Raw genomic sequence first — 17,556 nt, 5'->3', positions numbered from 1 at the left:
GATATGAACAATTTCACCCAGCAGCTTTAGAACTTCCGGGAGGTCCGCTTCTTCTTGATACTCGAAGGACTCACGCTAACTCCCACCATATGTTGGATATTCCCCGTAGACGCTCGGGTTAGCTGCCTCGATGACCGAGACCCATCGTCAAGCTGCGAATCTCCGAACAAGGCAGACTTGGAGCGCTGTGATAGTTTCAGATTGGATCCGCTGGGTTCAGGAGATCCACGCGGGCTGGAAGTGAGGTCGATCACTTCGGAGACTTGGGAGGCAGGAATCTGGGAGGCCGCGCTGGATTTAAGCGCGTGTTGGGAGTGTTTGGAGCGAGTGAATAGTGAGGGTGATTCCGATGGAGAGGATGGAGGGAAAGGATTTGGTTTCTGGGACTGGGCATCCTGTTGGGCGCTCATAGTAGGGTGGGGAGAGCGAGAGCTGGACGCCCGCGCGGTGTCAATGAAGGAGAAATCGAGCTCGACGTTGGACTGTAGCAGACTGTCTTGCAACTGCTCACTGTCTTCAAAAGGCCCAGGGCTGTCGCTGAGGGACATCATCTCTGGCTCTGGCTCCGATTTATTCCTCAGCCTATCCAGAAGCTGCCTCCATGATTCAGCAGAGCTGGTTGGTGCCGCACTGCGCTTTTCCTCTTTTACTTCCTTTCTCACTTCCTCTTTCACCTCCTTTTCAACAGGCGTGGATTCCTGCGCACCCTGGCTACCAGCTCGATCGATAGTGGACAAGAGCGAGCCAGAAGGAGCGCCGCTATCCCCTGACTCACCAGGCGGTGCAAGACTTTCCGGGACAACCTGTCGCTCATGCTCTTGGCTCTGGAACGATTCCTCGTTCTCGTCTTCGTCCTCGGGATCGTCAGCGAAGGATTGGTTCGCAGACATGTAAGTCAGCATGGATGGATCCTCGTCCCGGTTGACCAGCGCAGAAGGCGTTTCTCCTCCGATGAGAGTGCGACCCTCCAGCTCGCGGCCATTGTCAAGACCAGGAGTCGTTTGCTGTCGGGATAAAGCCGAGTGAAATCCAGTAAAGGTAGGCGACGGAATAGGAGGAGTGACACGGCGATGATCAGATGCCTGAACCTGGATCTGTGGCACTGCAGGCCTGCCAGGGGTTTGTTCAATTGACTCATCAGGCATTCCTGGGGATTCGCGAGGTGATTCGAGATGGGTCACGTCGTTTCCCATGGTGACAAAGGTGGTGTCATCAAGGTACATTTCCTCAGGAGAGCCTGGTTGGACAATCGGTACGGATTCTTGAACTACAGAGACACTTGGACATGTGAGCATAGGCCTTCAATGGGAATTTATTTCACTGACATGCTACCTTCTCGAGTATTGTTCTGATCCCCATAGACAGAATCAGACCGGTCTGCAGGCCGAAGAAGCTTTGGTTCGCTAAGTTCCGCAAACACAAGCTCTCGATAGCCATCGTCCTCGCCTTCCTCGTTGGCTAGGTCAGGTACCTCAAACTTGCTGAATTGACGGGGCTCATCATCCTCACTGAATGCTGATGTGGGCTTTCGGTCTCGCTTGGCCAGTAGGACATTCATTACTCCTTTACCTTGAAGAGAGCGGACCTCGGCCACTCTGTAGCCAGACATCTCAGGCTGCCAATTTGTGGCTTTGGACATGTCGAGCTGCCGGAATGCAATGATTGCGCCGACCTTGACATCGCTCTCCTTCAGATCGGAAAGAGTACCAACATCTGACGGAAGGGCAGGCAGGTCATCAGAGGAAGCGTTCGGGGCTGGCTCGGGTTCGGGGCCATCATCATAGTTGAGCTGATTGGCTTCACCTCCACCTGCATAATGCCCTTCATAGTACGGGGCTTCCTCTGCGTGATAGTCCTCGTAGTTTTCCTGGTCAGCTCCGTCCTGATATTGATCGTCACCACCGTAGTAGTTCGCATCTTCATCGTACTCCTCCTCGTATGCATCGTAAACCTGAACACGCTGCTTTCTCTTGCGCTTTTTGCTCGGGCCCTTCAGCTGGCGAATCAGGTCGTTGGCTTCTTGATCCCAACGTTGAACGAAGGGATAAGGAGGCGCGGTCATCTCGACGTCAGGATAGACACACTCGACAGCACGAATGACTAGCTTGTTCTGCCAGTTGATGTCGGATTCATCCTCGTCTTCTTGCATCTGGTCAGCCTCTTCTTTAGCAGCCTGTGCCGAACGCTTGCGCGGACGCCCGATTGCACTAGCTGCGGCAGCAAGCTTCTGGCGGGTTTCCTCCTCATCTTCTTTAGTCTTCGGGGTGCGCATCCCCCGCTCCCCAAACAGCATACGTCGTGAGCTAGCGATGTCGAGATTACGTCGATGCGAAGCATCCTGCTCCCGTTCGGCCTCATCGGACACATCCTGCGAAACAAGGGGCTGTGCAATAGAAGCCGATGCCCGCGGCGGGACATTTTCCTTCTCTGATGTTGCGTCCACATAAACACCATTGCCCGAGGCGAGATCCTGAAGTAGCTTCTGGCGCCTGGCTTCGAACTCTTCCTGTTCCTGTTGCTTCTTGTCCCTCTTCTGCTTCTTCCTGAGAGCTTCGGCTGATTCCATTTCCGGCTCGACGTGCTGTTGGGGTTCCACGACTGGTTCCGGTTTGACGGGTTGTTCCGGGAAATGCCAGCCTCCGTGACTTTGTTCCCACGCCCGCAGCGCTTCAAAGTCTGCCTCTTGGGGCAGGGCTCCTAGCTCCTTGAGCTTGGAGAGACGCCGGCGCAATTTGAGGCGGTTGTTGCTCTTCTTGGTGCGCATAGTTCCTTCGCCAGGGATGCCAGATACAACGGGTCGCTGCACCGTTTTGGGAGGCGGGGGAGCTTCTTCTTCTGATTCCGACTCTGACGAATCAGAGTCTTCGGAACTAGAGGACGAATCCGAATCAGATGCCTCCGAGGCAGGTTCCACCTCGCTCGAAGACGCCTCATCGGAATCACTATCAGACTCCTCCTCGGAATCGCTGTCTGAAGAAGACGCGGATGACTCCGACGAATCAGACTCAGAAGATTCTGCAACGCTGTCCTCGACCGGTGGGGCCTGAACGGCCTGCGGGAGGTCAGGCATAGCCTCATCCTCCTTCCCTGCTCCTTTGTTAAATCTCACGGCCTTCGAAGTCCGGGGAGAAGAATCGTCCCCACGAGACCGCTTGCTGGAAAGAGATGAGGCAGCTGCAATAGACCCCTTGGACGTTGGCCGCTTGACTATCGAGGCAGCACGTACTGCATGCCCACTAGCACCCCGCGTCTGGTTTCTGATGTCGACAAATTGAGATGGTTCTTCAAAATCCTCCTTCAGTGCTTTTAGCTCGCTCTCCAATTCGTTTTCCTCTATGTCAGACATTTCAGAGACCTCCGCTTCACTCTCAGATTCAGCGGTGTAGTCAACAGGATGCCGAATCACCGTGCCCAGAGATTCATCGTGCTCGCCCGCCATGATGGAAAGCTCTTTACCAAATCCGGTCTCCGGAGGCGGGAGCCATTCTCCATCCTCTTCCTCGTCAACATGAACCGGTGCGGGCACAAAGTCTGAGGGTTGTTCCCAGCCCGAAAGGACCGTGCGCCGCTTCTTCCTCGGGGGTATAGTGATCGCAGGTCGTGACGTGGTCGTTCTCTTCAAAAACGGTGAGCCGAAAGCCACACCGTCTATCAGATGTTTTCCCTCGGCGGTGATTTGATGGCGGCCACATAGCCGTCTTGCTCGCAGGTCAGCCAGCTGAAGGGCGCGAATTCTGCAGCGCACAAAATTAGCCAAAAGAGAATTCCCACGGAATAGTGTGGATGTACATACACAACTTCATCACCATCTCGAAGTAACCCTTCAACCTCCATGAAATGGAGGCACTCCGAACCAGCAACTTCAACAACATAATCTTCCAGTCCCCACTGACCACTGAACTCCGCATCAAAAACACTAGGTTCGGTCTCCAGCGGTACAACCTCGTTTACATCCTCCAGCAGCTGTGCGATCGTATACCCGCCATTCGAGAAGGCGACATTCGGGGTTCGAGATGATGCGATAGCTGCAGCTGGCGCCGGGCGGTGAGTGCCATATTCACCCAGCGTAGAGGTGGACGAAGTCGTAGTCCAGAGAATGCGCGTGACCGGCAGGCCGTGTCGTGAGATGACAAGGTGGAGACGCATGGTGGATGGTCAGTCGCGAGCTAAATCATTGACGCGGTGAATGGACTTTTCCCGGGTTGCTGTCAGGGTTTTCGAGTTTGGGACTTGGTGGTGGTAACTCCGTGCGGGGGCTAAGAAGTTGAACCGAGCTGGTCTAGCAAGATCGATGCAGAGTCGAAGTGGTGACAGATGCCATGGGGTTCCAAGGACATATGCTCGAAGTGGGAAACGAAGAAGCATCAGAGCTCAACCCGCGTGGATGTCGCGCTAACCACTTCAGGTATAGCGGCATTACTGGAAAGTCTTTGTCGATCTCCGATCTATTCTTCTTTGGACTGGCCTACTTTTTGGGTCTTAAGTAAATGTAAACAAATGTCGCGTCTAACAGCTCTGCGATCGATATGGATACGACTACGAGGACGTATATAGGCGCCAGCTGCCAAATTCATTTTCCGCCAAGTATTAGTGTTATTGATCTAGTGCTTGCGGTCACTGCCGATAATGCCTCTAACAATAAAACGCTGGTTGAAAACCTTCATCAGTCCGTTCAAGCCCTTAATCTCCCGAGTAGTACGCAAATTGCACTAATTCCATGCCTTGCGCATGTGATCCAGCTGAGTTGGAAGGAACTTCTTGGCTTAATGAAAGTTAACCCAAAAATGATTCCGTCAATACTGTTTGGTATCTTTGTAATAGGTCAGCAGCTTCTTTTCTCCTGCCTTCAAAGCACGACGCATATCTTGTTTCCAAGAGACCCTTTTCTGAGATAGCAGGCTTTCCGCTTCTTCGCAATGCCTAAACAGTATGTGGTATGCTTCAAAGACAGAGTGTATAGTCCGCAACATTCAGTCTACAACCAGCCTCAATTCCAGCTCAATGCGCAAGACTGGTGGTAGATTGATTACCTTCTTTGCATCATGAAGCCATTTTCCACATGGACCGTCGGACTCTCCAAGGTAAAAGATGTCACCATACACTCTGTCTTCGAAGTATACCACATACTGCTTAGGCATTTCGAAGGAGCGCAAAGCCTGCTAGCTCAGAAAAGGGTCCCTTGGAAACAAGATATGCTTCGTGCTTTGAAGGCAGGAGAAAAGAAGCTTCTGACATATTACAAAGATACCGATCAGTATAGACGGAATCGTTTTCTGGGTTAACTTGCATTAAGTCAGGAAGTTCCTTCAATCTGAGCCGGATCACATGGGCAAGGCATGGAATTCGTGCAACTTGCGTATACGGGAGGTTGAGGGCTTCAATGGACCGATGAAGGTTTTCAACAACCGTGTTATTGTTAGAGGATTATTGGCAGTGACCCCAAGCACTCGATCAATAACACTATGCTGGTGTAGCACCTTTTGTAGTATCTCGCTTAGATGACTACCAGTGTGCTGACCGTGTACTGGCTGAAACCCTAGTAGTATTTCATGGTAATTCCAACTGGAATCCACAAAATAGCCAGTGACAGCCATAAAAGCTTGTTGGAAAGGAGATGTTCAGCAATCAAGTGCAATAGAAACTCTTGCAGCAGTTGGTCAAAGAGAGAGGACTTTTTGCTGGTCTGCCCGAACCATTGTTTCCAGGCGCCGTCGTGCGGTTTTTGGAGAGAGGATCGGAGGCATTTCTTTTGAGAGGCGAGCAATACGATCAAATTCGTAGACCTCTGGGCGTCCGAGGAATTGGAATGGAAGCTGGCACATCGTTATCAAATTGACCTGGATTCGCTCCCAGTCATCAATGTTGAAAGCTGTCCTCGTTATGGGGCTGTGGTCGGGCACCAACAGTGTGTCGCCACCATTCAATGAACCGTGTTTTGTTCATTTCAGAGTAGCGAACCCAAAGCTTCTGAACACCGGGGCCAACTCGTTCAAGTCTTGTTGGAGCAAGAATAGTATCCGGAGTCTGGGATTCCGAGATGCTAAGCGTAGGGTGGGCGACTATATTGGGCCATCTGGCGTAAGAGGCTCATGCGTTGGACTGTAGGAAAGAAACTCCCAGTCGTCGAGGCTTCCGGGGTCTTCGATTTGAGATGAGAATACCTGCGAAGAAGGGCCAGGCTGAGAAAATTGTCTCGGTGTTGAGCTACAAACGCGAGGAGAAGAGTGGAAAAAATTGCAAATATCCGGCTCAGCGTCGGACTACGGCAGTTTACAGGGCACTACGGCAGTTTCTCGGACCTTGGCTGACAGTCTGACCGTCACCTGACGTTTGAATAGCCTCGTCTGTAGGTACTGCGGTACCTCACAGTACCGGGAAACGGTACCAAATTTGCTTGGTACTGCAGTACTTGTCAAGGCATAGCCGCAGCCATATTGATCCAATAGCCACCGGCCCACCAAAGGAAATCTATACAGCCATAGAGTGTGGGAATTAGACTTATTAGAGCTTCTATCAGGTCGTAATTCCACTGTCCTGTTACCTACTTCCTCAAACGTTGTAACCCCAAACCACCAAAATCCTGCATGAGCCATGAATCAACATGTGACTCATCCTTAGAAACAACAAGACAAGACAGTCAAGAGTAGGTAAAGACTCAAACTCCTAGATACTTGGATGCGCAACGGCCAACGAGGGTTTGGCGCCCTACGAAGTGGTTTCGACTCGCACCACTCGACAACCTACTACCTACTACCTATCGCCAAACATTGAGGACCACCTATGCATTTTCCTGTGCTGTGTATAAGTACATAGTCTACTACTTTTTCAACAGAATATCGACAACACCAAGACCATCCAGTACATCATGCACCTGCCCGAAGCCCTCAAAGCGCGTAAAGCAAAGCTTTATCAGCTACTTACTTGCCAAACAGGGTGATTATCCCGGCTTGATAGACAGAGAGTCGGGCTAGCAAATTTGGAATATGCGTACAATCCGTGCATAACGAAGATCGAAGGGCGAATTCGGACGAATTATGAGACCAAGGGTTACAAGGACGCCCACTGTACCATTTCTCATGTTGGTAACGAAGAGCCGGCCAAGGTGTTCAGAAAGACATTCAAGTCTGCTGCGCAGGCGTAATGCAAATACTTCGTTGAAACAGCGATTGACCGCAAATTACCTATGGCTGCCGCAGATGGAATAGGAATGGAATTGGTGTGACATAGAACCAGTACGCGGGACCTACTGCAGAATAACCTCTCCAAGTAAAGCGTCCCTGGAACAACCTAGGTACCGTTTAATAGGCGGGTACGGAAGAACTGTGTATATATATTAGTTGTCAAGGAACAAAGGACTAATCATACAAGCCATTGGCCCCTGCCGCATGTAGAAACTAGAATGTCGCTTGATGCATTCACCATGGATCAAACGACTGACATTCCTCTCCGGTCTGCGGCTGGTGAGCCCGCCGCCCGCCTGTCTGAGTGCTCTGCCGAGCCGTCTTTCAGCTTCTACTTCGGTTTGAGATGGATGTCAGTACGAAAAGTGCACCCCACGACCTACTCACTGGGACGCATTTCACATTGTCATAAGTCATGGTTGACTGAAACCATTCCATGGCTCTTGTAGTTGGTCTCAATTGATTAGTCGAGCCACCAGTCAACTCAGGACACTCCATAATCCCATGGATGTGTCGTGCAGGTAGATACCGGAGTGAATATGAGAGCAGACCAGCCTTTGAGAAAAGGAAGCTGAGGAGTTTTCCACCTACCTTAGACCCTTGTTCAGACACGAAGGTCAATGGGTATGATGTCGTCGTGAAGTGTGAGCCGCGACGCAAGCACAATGCGGCACAACGCTCCAATGCGCTCGCCTTAAAAAACGTTCCATCCATGTCCAAGGTATAGCAGGCGCTTATGTCGTTCCAGGTTGCCATGTTCAGTGCTCCCCATGGTTGCTCTTCCGGTTTGCTGGTCTCATCATGTGTCGCGTGCTTAGTCGTGCCCTCACCTCCCTCTCACTATATCTTCTCCTTTCTCAAACGGATCTCCCATCAACCTTCATCCCCAGAACAACGAACATCCCTACCACAACGAAGTTCCGGAATCGGTTGATGAGGCGCCTCATGTCGTCCGAGTAGAAAAGGAAGGGCCCCAAGCGCATCCTTCCCTCGGCGGCCTCGCTGTCTCGAGGGGGACCTGACCCCTCGTCTGTTGGTAAGCATCCCGCCATCACTTTCCATTCTTTTCCATCTTCCTTCACCTCCTTTCATCCCTTTCCATGACGACAGTTGATACTGATGACTGCAGCCGCCACAGAGACTGAGCAGGCATCATCTGCTCGCCGATCATCCACGAGGAACGGAGCTCTGATCGTTCTCCGTGTGAGCAACAAATGATGGAACTTGGCGCATCTACTCGACAGCGATCGAACGGTGGCCATCGGGGGATGCATGGACTCGATTGAACGCCTCGGTAAGTTATCGCTACCCAGCTGAACTGGAACGACATAAACTCTTGGATGGCTAACGTGCTTGCCTTTTGGCATGACAGGTCGCGATAGGTAAAACTGTCGGTTGAGGACAGCCATCAAGGCTGCCACCTGCCCTCCGCGTCCCAGTCCAGTTCACAACCCAGGCGGGATCCCCCGAGACTCGTCCCGTCGACGGACCTTTCAATGTCGACCTCGCTCGATTCCTGTCACAGGACCTCATGATTCCTTGTATCAGCTGATCCTTTCTCTCGGGCAGCTTTTCCAAGTGCCGCAGAAGTCTCCCGTCTCCTTTGTCGCCCTCATCATCGATGAGGTGAGCGTAGGCCAGGCAAGTCTGCCGGCAGACGCGCGAAACCCAGTCGGAGACCTTCATGAGCTAGACTCCATCGTATACGGAGCTGCAAACCAGGTCTCGACCCCCGCGGCCACGCCGGTAGTGGGAGTGGTCGCTGCCCTACCCTTCATCTGGCAGCGTGCCCCGGAATCCTGGTGGGCCTACCGCAAGCTCCAGAACCAGAGGAAGACACAATACGCTGCCAACCGTGCACCCCAGCGTCAGTCAACGGGGAAGGGGAACCACACGATGAAAGTACTCAAACCACGCAGCGCCAACAGCCCGCATGGCGAGCGCAACGATGCACATCATCAACAAATCATGACGCATGAATACGGTCCCACGAGCCGTCCAAGCATACAGCAGTATATGTAATGCCCCATGGGCATGATTGTCGGAGGTACAAGTATGGTACCAGACATCGACGCAGTCTTCCTTGACCCCCCAGCGCCTACATTTGCCATGGGTAATGGATCACCGGGTTGGTATCCTACAGAATCAGGCTCCAACAGGGTTCAGGGCCAGTCCCACTACATGATCCATGAACAATACAATCATGAGCGCTGACCAGGAAAAGGAGAATACGATGCAAAGGAGGCAGTCGGTAGGCAGTACTGGAACACTACGGATGCACCCGTGAGCAACTTGCAACTGTTGCAAGTCCCTCAGGCATCGTCATGTTGTCTCGGATAGTCTCCGCGGGCTTGGCAGATCGTGGGGTTACGAAAGCACCAAGCTAAGGCTTCGGGCTTCAACCAGCCTAACGAGCGTATGCCCAACTCGGCATCGTTGTCCAACATGGTCCACTGGATGCCCTCCAATGAGTCATTGGACCAGACATTGGACCCTCAAGCCATGACTCCCGGTCAGGTCGAGCCATTCCCTACCGGATCCCTGACTGCCCGTTTGAGTGGAGGCAGCTGGTGACCTGGTGTCAATGGTGGACGACGTTGTCCGGCTGATGGCTGGCCACTTTCCGATACCCCCGATGATGCTGCGAACCCTACCCCGGGACCTCTCGAAGAGGATGACAAGGGCTTCGAATGGCCTGAGCGCGTGGCACAGGCAGCTCATGTGAACATGAGGGCCAGAATCAACAAGGATGGCGGAAAGAAGTCCGGGTTCGGCGAAATTTGGCGACTTTTGAAGATCGCACGACCTGAATCAAAGGCGCTCAGCTTTGCCTTCTTTTTCCTCGTGGTCTCCTCATCGATGACCATGGCAGTTCCTTTCTTTATCGGTAAAATTTGGACAGTGCAACTCAAAGTGCGGCCGAAGGTGGTGGCGAATTGTTCGGCCTCAGCATGTCCATGTTTTACGCGGCTCTCCCGAGGAATCCTCTTGCTCGGCGCTGGTGCGAACTATGGGCGCATTATCATTCTTCGGATTGTCGGTGAGCAAATCGTTGCCCGGCTACGTTCAAAGCCTTTCCGTCGAACATTCGTGCAAGATGCCGAGTTCTTCGATGAAAACCGAGTTGGTGCCTTGATCTCGCGCGTTAGCTCTGACACCATTATTGTTGGCAAGAGTATCACGCAGAACTTGTCTGATGGACTACGAGCTGGTGTCAGTGGCGCAGCTGGGTTCAATCTGCTGGCTTATACCTGCAAACCACGCCCGGGCCGCCCCAACCTATGTTGGTGATAGAGAAGTCGCCGATCTACCTCTGACTGCTCAGTCGTCTTCAGATAGTCTCGCGTGCTCGGCTAGCGCTGAAGCTCATGTGTGGAGCGTGTGGAGTGAGAAAGGAGCGATTGGCAGGGATCGTGTCGTTTTGACCCTAGCGAGGGGAAGTTGAAATGGTCTGACTGAGACGAGCTCCTTCTCTCAGCCAAGCTCTTGCCATGGCTGCCTGTCCATTCCCAAATATTGCGCTGGGAGTCGGAGCCTACTGATTTCAAGCATATTTGCGGTCAAAAGTGTCAGCAAAATGATTGTTACACGTGACTTCCGGCTTAGGTGCCTGAGGATGCAGGCAAGGACGAATGGATGCTAATGTGTGCTGGAACTTCCGCATGTTTTGTCTGAGTGTCTCGCATTGTCTCTCAAGCCCGATTTCTCTGTTCGACGTCACGCCTTCTTCAAGTGAAACCGCCCGCCGTCGCCAAACGTTCCATGCGGACTACCCCGGAACCTCTCGAAGAGGATGACAAGGGCTTTGACTCGTCCGAGCGCGTAGACCGCAAGAGCATCGTACATCGCGATTTGAAGATCGAGAATCTCCTCATCAGCAAAACTGGTGATGGACAATTCTCCTACACTTATATAGTTGAATTCACAATTCCATATTCAAGCCCCCATTTCGCATACACTATGAGAAAAGACCGTCAGCGTAGATCGTAACACAAATGCCTCATACAGCGTCGTAGCAGCTATATCCGCCATACAACTCACCAGATTTCTGGTATGTGCAAGAGCAAGAGAAGAGAATGGTTCTCGCCCATGTCATGGGCTTGATAGAACAGCAAGGGCACAGAGACTAGAGTATTCCTCCAACAAACATGTGAGAAGACGAGAAGACTATACCTGGCTGAAACCGATCTGGCTTCTTGGAATACGCTGCCATTGGAAATGTCGATACGGGCCTATCTTGCGGGAAAGTCGGCCAGCTGAGAATCATGTCGGGCTCGGTAATCGGCGTTTTGAGCGCATCGCTTCGCGAGATTGATTCGGGATCTATTTCGTCCACTGGGGATGGCGACGCCTGCTGCGAGGAAAGGGATGCCTGAGGAGGATCCCCCCTATTCAAAGACAGGCCTTCTGATAGAAGACGCCCTTGACGTTCTACTGCCTCTAGGACTTTTCTGCTCCAAGTATCTAGTCTTTAGATGAAATTGGTGGTTATTAGATGCCCTAATGGAAGAAGCTCTATGGGGTCCGACACTGAGAGGGCATCCGTCTCCGGATACTCGCAAGTTACACCCCGCTGGACACACTTAGCACACACTGGCCGTGCCGAGTCGCATCGAGTCTTGCTTATACGACAGGCGTCGCATGTGGTGAGCACCCGAGTATTCTTAATCTTCCGTCGCGCAGTCGACAAACGGTCCATGTTGTTGGTGAGGCTCTGCAGTCGGACATGGGTACGAATATGGGGTAAAACATGTGGTGAGAGAGAGATATGTGGGTAAAAGGCCAAGAGAAAAAACGACGTCGGTTAGGGTCGGTGATTGGTGATGGGCTAAGCGAAACGGTGGCTGAATTGGTCCACTGTAGTTGCCTGGGATACGACGAACCTACAACAACCTCACGTCACAATTCCGGTTCATGGATCATGATGGGATTAGCCCGTATGACTTGTATTGGTCGGCGATAGTTGGAGAAGTTCTACCCAGCAGACGTAGGCAATAGGTGAGTCGGCGCCGTTCAAAATGATGTATCGATGTAGTCACCAACTTAGCCCTAAGCCTCGACTCGGCGCCGACGACCATTGTGTACCAGTATCCGACAAGAGCGATGCCGATATTCTCCAGGACGGGCTCGACCCCATCTGGCCTGAGGTCTTCGGCAGTCAGCCCTTTGATCAACGGGATGACAATATTATCGATGGCGGGAGCGACTCCATCTGGCCTGAAGTTGGATGGCCTGTCCTTTGCGGGGAGCTTCCTGATGATGAGTTATTCCTGGGTGTTTCCCTAGACTCCAGCGACAACGGCGGCAACTCCGAACCGCTGGCGGAAGGCGATAGGTCGAGCAATGTTCGCCTGGAGTCAAGGCAAAACCAGTCTGCCCATGGTGTCGTTGGCCAGGTGCTCCGGCAGGCAGTTGCCGAAGAAGATGTGGTCAGAGATGACGCTAGTCAACGTGCTGAGGCAGAAAGCGAACAAAAAGATGTTGAGCAGGATGACATCGTCGTGGATACGATTCAAGACCGCAAGATCAGCGACGAGGGGAAACGAGCCAAAGACAAAGCAAACGACGCAGTTGACAACAGTGACGCCACCCTCCCTCCCTTGGACGATTCCTGACGCTGAGGTACTGGCTGAAGTCTCTTAGTTTGCTTCGTCTTTGGCACTTTTCACCTCGTCGCTAATCTTCCGGTCCTGAATCGTACCCATGACGATGGGACCCTGATCAACATCTTTTTGTTTGCTTGCTGCCTCAGCACGTTGACTAGCGTCATCTCTGACCACATCTTCTTGGCTAACTGCTCGTAGGAGCACCTGGCCAACGACACCATGGGAGACTGGTTTTGCCACGACTCCAGGCGAACATTGCTCGACCTATCGCCTTCCGCCAGCGGTTCGGAGTTGCCGCCGTTGTCGCTGGAATCTAGGGAAAACACCCGGGAAGAGCTCATCATCAGGAGGCTCACCGTAAAGGACAGGCCATATAACTTCAGGCCAGATGGAGTCAATCGCGCCCTTGAGAATATCGGCATCGCTCTTGTCGGATACTGGTACACAATGGTCAGCAATATATCACGGCAAGAGTCCTCGACATAGTCGGCAGCACCCGTTGACATGGCCGGCAGCGGTCATCGACATGGTCGGCAACAACTGTCGACCTAGTCGTCGTGAAAAGCTGAGGGCGTTGCTCGTTGACGACCTCTATGGGACGACTCACCTCTTCCTATATCAGACGGCGGCTGGGCGTAGACTGATGGTGACTCGGTGTCATGATGGTCCACTTCGAGGTTGGAAGCATTGCCTGCTTGTATTAATGTGTCAGCAATAATCTCTACACGAGGTTAGTCAACGCGATCGGACAGCGAGTCGTCGAGCTCGATCGCGACTGGCAGGTTTTGGGATGGGGGGTGGATAGCAAGACTCAGGACGACTCACTTTTCTCTCGCGACGATGGCAAGTCAACGTTATCCAACCACGATAATACCTTGTTCATCGTCGGCGACATACCTTCTGTGTGGATTATCAGGGGATTAGGCTGTATTACTTGGTATTGGCCAGCGATAATTGGAGAAGTCCAGGGAGAACACTTAGAGAATTGGAGGTTGATTGATGGAAAAGAGATGAATCTGTCGTGTCTCATTTTGAATTTATACCCCTCTCCGACTCTGAGCTCGTCGTCGACGACGTCGATCGTGAAGCCGTCGGCGCCGAGTCGAGGCTTAGGGCTAAGTTGGCGACTACATCGATACATCATTTGACCGACGCCGACTCACCTGCCACAAGCATCATTGCAATTTTTTTTCCTTTTCTCCTATTGCCTAATTCTGTTGGGTAGAACTTCTCCAATTATCGCCGACCAATCCCAGGTCATACGGGCTAATCCCGTCATGATCCATGAACAAGACTTTTGACGTGTGAGGTTGTTGTCGATTCGCCGTTTCCCCCGGCAACTACAGAACACCATGACGGAACATTTCTGCTTTTTCATGGGCGAGGGAGTGCTCATCTAGAAATATGTACACTTCTATCATTCTGATCTTCCAGGGTAGACAAAGACCTCAACGTTGAAGCCATTCGTCTATCTGGCCAGACATTTAACCCGTCATCAACCTGTGCGTGGACTAATATAAGACGATAACGACAGTTTAACGGGATATTGTGCGATTGGAGAAGAAGAAGAAGGATGGCGCAGTTTAGGAGTGCAGTGCCAGGTCCACTGTACTCCCTTGATCCAAGCGAGCACACGAGCGGCAGCCGACAAGGATGGGCGGCTGGAACGAAGGGGATACGGGGATGTCACGTGGTGATATGTGGTTCTGGTCCCTACGGCCAGGAGTGCGACACTCATTTTTTTTTTCTGTTTTTTGTCTTTCCTTTGTTATGGTTTACATTTTTCTATTCTGGGGGCGACTGGTCGGAAATGTGCAAAGCGAGTTTCCAACAGTCGTCCAGTGGGCTGGCGCCCACACTTTCCAGCTGTCGGCAGGCCTGATAGCAACCCCGCATAGCAGCTTATACTTAGAGCAAGCTACATCGGGCCAATGAATTTCTCTCTCCCTTTAACGGGATATCGGTTCATACTAAATCAAAACATACACAATTGCTATGCTTCTCTGAAGGTATTCCAACTCTGTCACTAATTCAAACACCTCATTCCACAGGCCGCCATATAGGTATGAGGCTGCAGACATTCTATGACAGTATGGACACAGAGCCAGCCGAGCAAGCGATACAGACCATATGAGACATTGAGATGCAGACAATGCATAACCTGAGGTCTGAAGAAAAACGAACGGAGTACATGTTCAAACCAACAGTTCCAGTCGGATTTCAAAGACATTGGACAAGACGGTGTGCAACCAAGAACCCAAAGCCCTATATCCTTATACCATCATGCAACCAGCCCCGGCCTTCCTGCCATTGTCCTTATGGGGTGCATTTCAAGCTTGAGGGTGCTGATACTTGTCTAGTTCCGAAAGCGAGATTCACGGGCAGCCACCTGGGCAGCGTGGCACCCTGCCGGGAGAGCATCCTAGCACCTGGAAAACCGGCAATGTGGTTCATGGAAGGAACAAAAACAACTCAGGCTCCTTCTACACATAGCACCGGAGACAAGTATATCCCACGTGGGAGCACGTGGACAGTTCAGAAGTGTAGGTAAATCGCGTGACCTTGTTGATAAATACTGCCTTCGCCTCCATCCTCTTTCTTCTTCTTCTTCTTCTCCGTCTCACCTTCATGGCTAGCTTGGTGTCTGTGATCAAGAAGACAGACACCCAGATGGTCCTCTCACATTGCACATCGCGGGAAGACTATCTGGTCGCGGGCAACCGACGACAGGCATATTTTTTGGCACTTCCCCCATCAGGGGCCCATCTCTTCATCAACCCTCGCGCCAGGGGCACGGGATTGGAGAAGAGATTTTTTCATCACGTATGCCTCTGTGTCTTTGAGCGCGACTTCATTCAGTAGAGATACACAAACAACTTTGCACAGCTCGCTCCTTCCATGCATGCCCATGTAAGTCAGTCGCGTGACCTCGTCGATAAATATCACCTTCGTCTCCATCCTCTTCCTTCTCCTTCTTCTCCTTCTCCTCAGCTCGATCCTTAGTGCGCCTTGGCGTCTGTGATCAAGCAGACAGGCACCACAGTTGGTCCTCTCGCATTGCACATCGCGGGAAGACTATCTGGTCGCGGGCAACCGACGATAGGCATATTTTTTGGCACTTCCCCATCAGGGTCCCATCTTTTCATCAACCGTCGAGCCATTGGCACGGGATTGGAGAAGAGATCTTTGCGGCTGGTTGCCAGCCTCTTGTTCTTGCTTCTATAGAACGAAGCTTTCCAGTTCTCTTTTGTTGTTGTTTGGACTTCTGCATGGAGCTAGTTCGAGGGTATTTGACCTTTTGAGGCAGCGCCGTCGCCCATTCCCCAAAATGGACGTGGGAATAGCCTCGTGTTCCATTGCTATGGAAGGCTCGTGACCAAACGTGACCAGAGGCCCGTGACCGATCGTTCCTGGGTTCCATCTCTCTGGAAGCTATTTAACTCTCTGTCCTGATGCCTCTTCTCCTTTCATTCCTGAACTTTCCAACCATCGTTGGTTCTCTCTTTGGCCATCCTTTCTCGCGTTTTCTCGCGTTTTATCTTCATTGACACCATCCACCTTGTCTGCTCTGTTCTTAGAAGGTTGGAAGCACGCGTCACTCACCAAAGCTCACCGCGTTCATTCAACATACCTGCCCCCAGTGTGAAATGTAAGACAGCGAATTACATGGAGTCCACTCTTCGCATCACCACGCCTCTTCACTTGGAAGTTAGAACAGACATATCCAGACCAACCCTGGGAAATATTAGTACCACATCGATGCCCACACGATCTTCCAGCTCCGGGCTGAGTTCAAGCCCTTCTGGCTGCCTTCCTGCCGAACTACGCGTCGTATGTGGACCAGAACATTTTGACCAGGGGTTGGAACACGACAGATGCCAGCACTGCTTGCCAATAGCCAACGGCCAGCTCGATCTATCCTGCTTCGCGAAGCCACAGGTAGAAACAGACTTTCTGGGAGGTAGACTGGTATATGATGAAGGGACAAAAGGCGAACATGACGCCCCAAGCCGTCGATCAGTATTGGCGCAATCTCCAAATCAATGACGATGGCACGAAAGTCCAAGTTGTGCAGTGGATACAACGGATCCACGACCGAGTGCAGCCTGCCTTCGTCAACGAGGGTGTCCCCGCCGACGATTTGCTGAAGCGGTCCAATGCCCCGAAGATGCTCAGAAAGCCAATGAGCGATGGCTTCGAAATGCTGCCAATTCAAGTCCAACAGCAGCCGAAGGAGGGGGCCATATCCGGCCTCTATGACCTTTATCGTGCCCTTGGCTGTGCCTTTCCCGGGAAGTGGGGTTTGTCGGAAGCCAAACCGCGTCGCTCGCGAGCTGCGCGGGCGCAAGTACCAACACCAACAGCTCCAGCCGCAATCAGTGCCACGGCCCCCGCAACCAACAATGTCAACCCCGCTGAGCGAACCGAGGTCCTCGCGCCAGGCAGCGAGTTCCTCGCTGTCCCGGCGAGCTTTGTCAGGCAACTGCTCCAAGAGACCCTCGTCCGCCACGAGGGATGGGTAGAGGCGATGGAAGCGCACATAGAGGCGCTGAGGGGCCGGGTGTCACAACTGGAGGACCAGATCAGGCAGGCTGGCACCGTGCCCGAGCCCCCTTGGCAGCACCAGCCTGAGAATCCATACGAGACGCCCCAATGGTGGCAAGGACCTTCCACCGAAGGAAACTGAAGAGCCGGGTGAGGATTGGTCTTATTTTGCCCTGTTACTTCTTTTTTGCAGATAATGAATTGCGATGTTTTCTTCGGAGGTT

The 17,556-nt window shown here is 52.2% G+C and overlaps 6 protein-coding genes across 6 annotated transcripts; 4 read left to right on the top strand and 2 right to left on the bottom strand.

Moving 5' to 3' along the window:
- Positions 1–26: 26 nt before the first annotated feature.
- On the bottom strand, positions 27–4,146 carry N7515_009090 (uncharacterized protein; the record flags this gene model as incomplete). The annotated part of the gene is made up of 3 exons (XM_056669834.1): positions 27–1,278; positions 1,326–3,734; positions 3,794–4,146. The coding sequence occupies 3 exons, from the start codon at positions 4,144–4,146 to the stop codon at positions 27–29; spliced, it is 4,014 nt and encodes a 1,337-aa protein (XP_056517633.1).
- A 4,307-nt stretch (positions 4,147–8,453) lies between these two features.
- On the top strand, positions 8,454–9,203 carry N7515_009089 (Winged helix-turn-helix transcription repressor DNA-binding; the record flags this gene model as incomplete). The annotated part of the gene is made up of 2 exons (XM_056669833.1): positions 8,454–8,475; positions 8,854–9,203. The coding sequence occupies 2 exons, from the start codon at positions 8,454–8,456 to the stop codon at positions 9,201–9,203; spliced, it is 372 nt and encodes a 123-aa protein (XP_056517632.1).
- A 705-nt stretch (positions 9,204–9,908) lies between these two features.
- On the top strand, positions 9,909–10,472 carry N7515_009088 (uncharacterized protein; the record flags this gene model as incomplete). Its single annotated transcript, XM_056669832.1, has 1 exon — positions 9,909–10,472. The coding sequence occupies one exon, from the start codon at positions 9,909–9,911 to the stop codon at positions 10,470–10,472; it is 564 nt and encodes a 187-aa protein (XP_056517631.1).
- Positions 10,473–12,199: 1,727 nt separating this feature from the next.
- Positions 12,200–12,796, top strand: N7515_009087 (uncharacterized protein; the record flags this gene model as incomplete). The annotated part of the gene is made up of 1 exon (XM_056669831.1): positions 12,200–12,796. One exon carries the CDS (start codon positions 12,200–12,202, stop codon positions 12,794–12,796), a length of 597 nt encoding a protein of 198 aa, XP_056517630.1.
- A 24-nt stretch (positions 12,797–12,820) lies between these two features.
- On the bottom strand, positions 12,821–13,682 carry N7515_009086 (uncharacterized protein; the record flags this gene model as incomplete). The annotated part of the gene is made up of 4 exons (XM_056669830.1): positions 12,821–13,051; positions 13,112–13,224; positions 13,395–13,508; positions 13,613–13,682. 4 exons carry the CDS (start codon positions 13,680–13,682, stop codon positions 12,821–12,823), a joined length of 528 nt encoding a protein of 175 aa, XP_056517629.1.
- A 3,102-nt stretch (positions 13,683–16,784) lies between these two features.
- On the top strand, positions 16,785–17,474 carry N7515_009085 (uncharacterized protein; the record flags this gene model as incomplete). Its single annotated transcript, XM_056669829.1, has 1 exon — positions 16,785–17,474. The coding sequence occupies one exon, from the start codon at positions 16,785–16,787 to the stop codon at positions 17,472–17,474; it is 690 nt and encodes a 229-aa protein (XP_056517628.1).
- Between the last annotated feature and the right edge of the window lie 82 nt (positions 17,475–17,556).

This window comes from Penicillium bovifimosum (genome assembly GCF_028826915.1).
Source record: "Penicillium bovifimosum strain IBT 22155 chromosome Unknown utg000007l_segment0_segment0, whole genome shotgun sequence".
NCBI lineage: Eukaryota > Fungi > Ascomycota > Eurotiomycetes > Eurotiales > Aspergillaceae > Penicillium > Penicillium bovifimosum.
Note: the sequence above shows the minus strand (reverse complement) of the source record. Positions and strands in the feature narration are given on the sequence as shown.